This window comes from Brassica oleracea, chromosome C6 (assembly GCF_000695525.1).
Source record: "Brassica oleracea var. oleracea cultivar TO1000 chromosome C6, BOL, whole genome shotgun sequence".
In the NCBI taxonomy this organism is placed as follows: domain Eukaryota; kingdom Viridiplantae; phylum Streptophyta; class Magnoliopsida; order Brassicales; family Brassicaceae; genus Brassica; species Brassica oleracea.
Window position 1 is genome coordinate 3,744,344 of NC_027753.1, and position 3,889 is coordinate 3,748,232.

The following is a 3,889-nucleotide window of genomic DNA, read 5'->3' on the forward strand; positions in this document are numbered from 1 at the left end:
CGTGAGTATGCTATCAACACAATGAGAGGCATTCCAGAAACAGGTTATGCGAAGATTCCCAAATACTTGTACATGATGAAGGAAGCTAATCCTGGGTCACATACATCTTACGAAACTGACAAGGATGGGAGATTCCGATTCCTTTTCATCTCATTTGGGCAGTGTGTCCGAGGTTTTTACAGAGCCATTCGAAAAGTTATTGTTCTCGATGGGACGTTTTTGAAGAGCAAATTCAAAGGTGTTTTACTAGTTGCTACTGCTTTGGATGGAAACTCAAATTTATATCCACTTGCATTTGGAGTTGTTGACTCAGAGAATGACCTCTCGTGGAACTGGTTTATGAGACAACTTAAAGTGGTTATTGCTGATGAGCAGAGTTTAGCTTTTGTCTCTGATAGGAATACCTCACTTGGTAAAGCTATTGCAAACGTGTACCCTCAATCTCATCATGGAATTTGCATTCACCACTTGCTGAATAATGTTGTAACTTATTACCATGGGAAAGGTTTGGTTGGTTTGGTTGCAAAGGCTTCTAAAGCTTATCGAGTTGCTGATTTTTATAAGATCTTTACAGATATTTGCTCGATTAGTTCTGCGATTGGGAAATATCTAATAGAGGCTGATGTGAGAAAGTGGGCTCGCTGTCAATTTCCTGGTTTTAGGTTTGATATTAGGACCAATAATCCTGCTGAATCTATGAATTTTGCATTGCGTTCGCCAAGGGAGTTTCTGATCATTCCTCTACTGGACAGCATAAGGGAAATGATGACTCGATGGTTTTTTGAACGGAGAATTCTAAGTTCTAAGAATTCAAAGCCATTACCACATCTATGAAAAAGAAGATTGATAGAAGGATTCAGAAGGGAAAGACGTTTACAGTTTACCCGATTAACGATTACCGGTTTCTGGTTCGTGGAGACAAAATTGAATGTATGGTTGATTTGGTGAGACGCACATGTTCTTGTGGAAAATTCGACTTGTTAAAGATCCCATGCAGGCATGCCATAAAAGCCGGTTTTAGTGTAGGCAGACAAGTTCACAGTCTGACTGACGAGAAGTACACAACCTCTTCTTGGATCTCAGTTTACGAGGAAAGCATAAATCCGATAAGTGTTCCTGGAGATGCATGGATTGTCCCAGAACATGTGGAGAAGGCAAAAGTTCTTCCTCCAGAGAGTAGAAGAGCAGCAGGAAGGAGAAAGAAACGAAGATACAAGACAGTTGAAGACAAGATTCATTCACAAGGAAGTAACGGTTCCACAAAAGGTTCCACAAAACGCAAATGCAGTAGGTGTGGGATTGAAGGGCACAATAGGTCGACTTGTGATAGAGCAATATAGACCTCTCGAATTTATTTGTCTTTGGATGTTTGTTTTACTTTGGATTTGAGTTTCTCTTTGTTTGATCATTGACTCAAAATATCGAATGGGATTTGAGTTTCACTTTGGATTTTATGGTTTCTTTGTTCTATCGATGACTTAATATAGCTTTTTTTGCAAAATGATAAGAATTTTATTACTAACTTTAATCTGAGTTACAAACCCTTTCGAAAAGCCATTGAATTATGGCTACACAACCTACATCAACCCTTTCTTCTGTCTTCTTCAAACACTTTTTCAAATCATCAATCTCTTCTTCAATTAGAGCTTGTTGTCAACCCTACGAAGTTCATCAAACATAGCTTCATCAACCCACTTAAACAGATGGTCTTCTTTCTTCCTCTAAATCAAGACAAAAAAACATAAATCTATATATCTATATCAGAAACAATTAACATTCATGGAATAATCTGAGTTCAAAAACGTAAATCTAAATCATAAACCTTTAACCCTATCTCGCATCTGTAAAAACGTCTATACGGGTTCTAATCTGTCTTCGAAACGTATGTCACAATCCCTTTGCCACACCAACATCTGGATGGGATTCCATCAGTTGATCTTCTTTGCGACGTCATATCGAGAATCTAAGAGGAAAGGGTAAACAACTTTAACGGAGACAGAGCTAGGTTTAGGAGTGATTACATAAGACGTATTATTAGGGTAAACGACTCATGGGACTTGGGTCGGGTGTAGGATCTTCTACATGTTTTGAGTACTTTGACTTCATTTCAGGTATGGGGTTTACTTAGGGTATAGATATGATCTTAGGGTTTAGGATTTACTTAGGGTATAGATACGATCTTAGGTTAAGGGTCGTGTACTTATAGTTCAGATATGATATTAGGTTTAGGGTCTACTTAGGTATAGATACAATCATAGGTTTAGGGTCTACTTAGGGTATAGATACTGTCCAATAACATCCAATAATATCCAATAAAATCATAAAAGAGTACATAATCTAAACAAGCTCCACAACATCAGAAGTTATTGTCTTCGGAGGTGTGTACTTTGACATTCGCAACATCAGCTCGGGATCGTTTGCAGCTTCCCAAAGATCATACTGGCTTCACGAATGTTGTCATCGTTCACCAGGGTGAAATCCAAGCCTAGAGCGTGACACTCGATGAATTTCAGTGCATAAACTCCACAGTCACTACTACTCTTGTTTATGAATGGCACTGGCACGTACACGACTTTATATTTAACGACGTTGAGATGCTTCTTGTTCTCAGCTGACTGGACAGCTTTTACAATCCGAGGGATAAGATTCGCAAAAGGCTCCACATCTTTATGGTGTTTCAATCCGGCACAATCAAAGACTTCAATTGTTCGAGTAACGAAATTAACGCACATAGAGATCCGGTGGTTACCGTGGACAAAAACAGGAACATACATACGGCTGACGTCCACATCCCACACAAGTCCCGTTCTTCCATGAGGAGGAAGTTGACCTATCCCGTAGTCGTGTAGCAACCCTTCTACTTTAAACTTAGTCTTGTCCTTTTGAAAAGTGGCGTATGAACACTTCATTTGGTTACTGAAAACGCAGCTCATGAAAGCGACCTTGTTTGCCTTCCATCTTCCCAATGTTGTCCTCTCCCGGAATAAGAATAACATGGCATCAATTTCCTGACAAAATCTTATTACCTTCTACACACGACCTAAACGAATAAAATACAAAGTACAGAGTTATACTTTCTTACATAGTTCTATAGTTCTCTAACCACTCTGTAGGTCCAACTATACGTGCTGACATCTCTTTTGTAAACATTGAAGGTCCAATCTGAAGTTCCCTGTGATTAATATCCCGAAGATATCAGCTGTTTTGCTATTAAAAACTTTAAAAAATAAGGGAAAAGGGAAAAACTCACATGGAAGTTAAGGACCACTCAACGAGTTTGGCCCAAGATTCTTCGGGGACGAAAACCAAAGAGTAATCCTTATCTTTTACACGATCGTCAGGAAAATCTCTATCCTGTAAAAATGGCAGTGAGGTTTCCTTGGGCTTGAATGAAGTCAGTGCGGTTTCCTTGGGCTTCAATGAAGTCAGTAGGGTTAACCATTCCATTGGGTCATCAACCTTTGCTTTTTGGGATGGATCGAATCCTTTCACATATGAATCTTGTGTAAGATTTCCCATTGTCTTCCATAAATAATCTTGTGTATCCATCTCTAGATCAATGTTAGACGATTGGGAGACATATACATTATGCAAATTCCCATGAAAATCAGACATTTCTACATCGTCTAATTTTTCATCCTGTTAATAAAACAACCCAAAACAAAATAAATACACAACCGTGAATATCATACAATCAAAGCGGCAAAAAATATTACAGACTTGTGTTTGAGAAAGGTATTCACTTAGCTAAAATATTACAACATGTTACGCAACATTACAAACGGAACTTCATTTCTTGTTTACCTTTCTTTTAGGACGAGGGCTAGGCATTGCCAAAGGTTGGGGCCTCTCGGATGCAGGGACATCGTTTCTTGAAACTATAGCTGCT

The 3,889-nt window shown here is 38.8% G+C and overlaps 2 protein-coding genes across 2 annotated transcripts; both read left to right on the plus strand.

The window, feature by feature from the left end:
- The first annotated feature begins 21 nt into the window (after nt 1-21).
- On the plus strand, nt 22-834 carry LOC106297248 (protein FAR1-RELATED SEQUENCE 4-like). The gene has a single exon (XM_013733527.1). It carries the CDS (start codon nt 22-24, stop codon nt 832-834), a length of 813 nt encoding a protein of 270 aa, XP_013588981.1.
- Nucleotides 831-1,340, plus strand: LOC106297249. The gene has a single exon (XM_013733528.1). It carries the CDS (start codon nt 831-833, stop codon nt 1,338-1,340), a length of 510 nt encoding a protein of 169 aa, XP_013588982.1.
- The last annotated feature ends 2,549 nt before the right edge of the window (nt 1,341-3,889 follow it).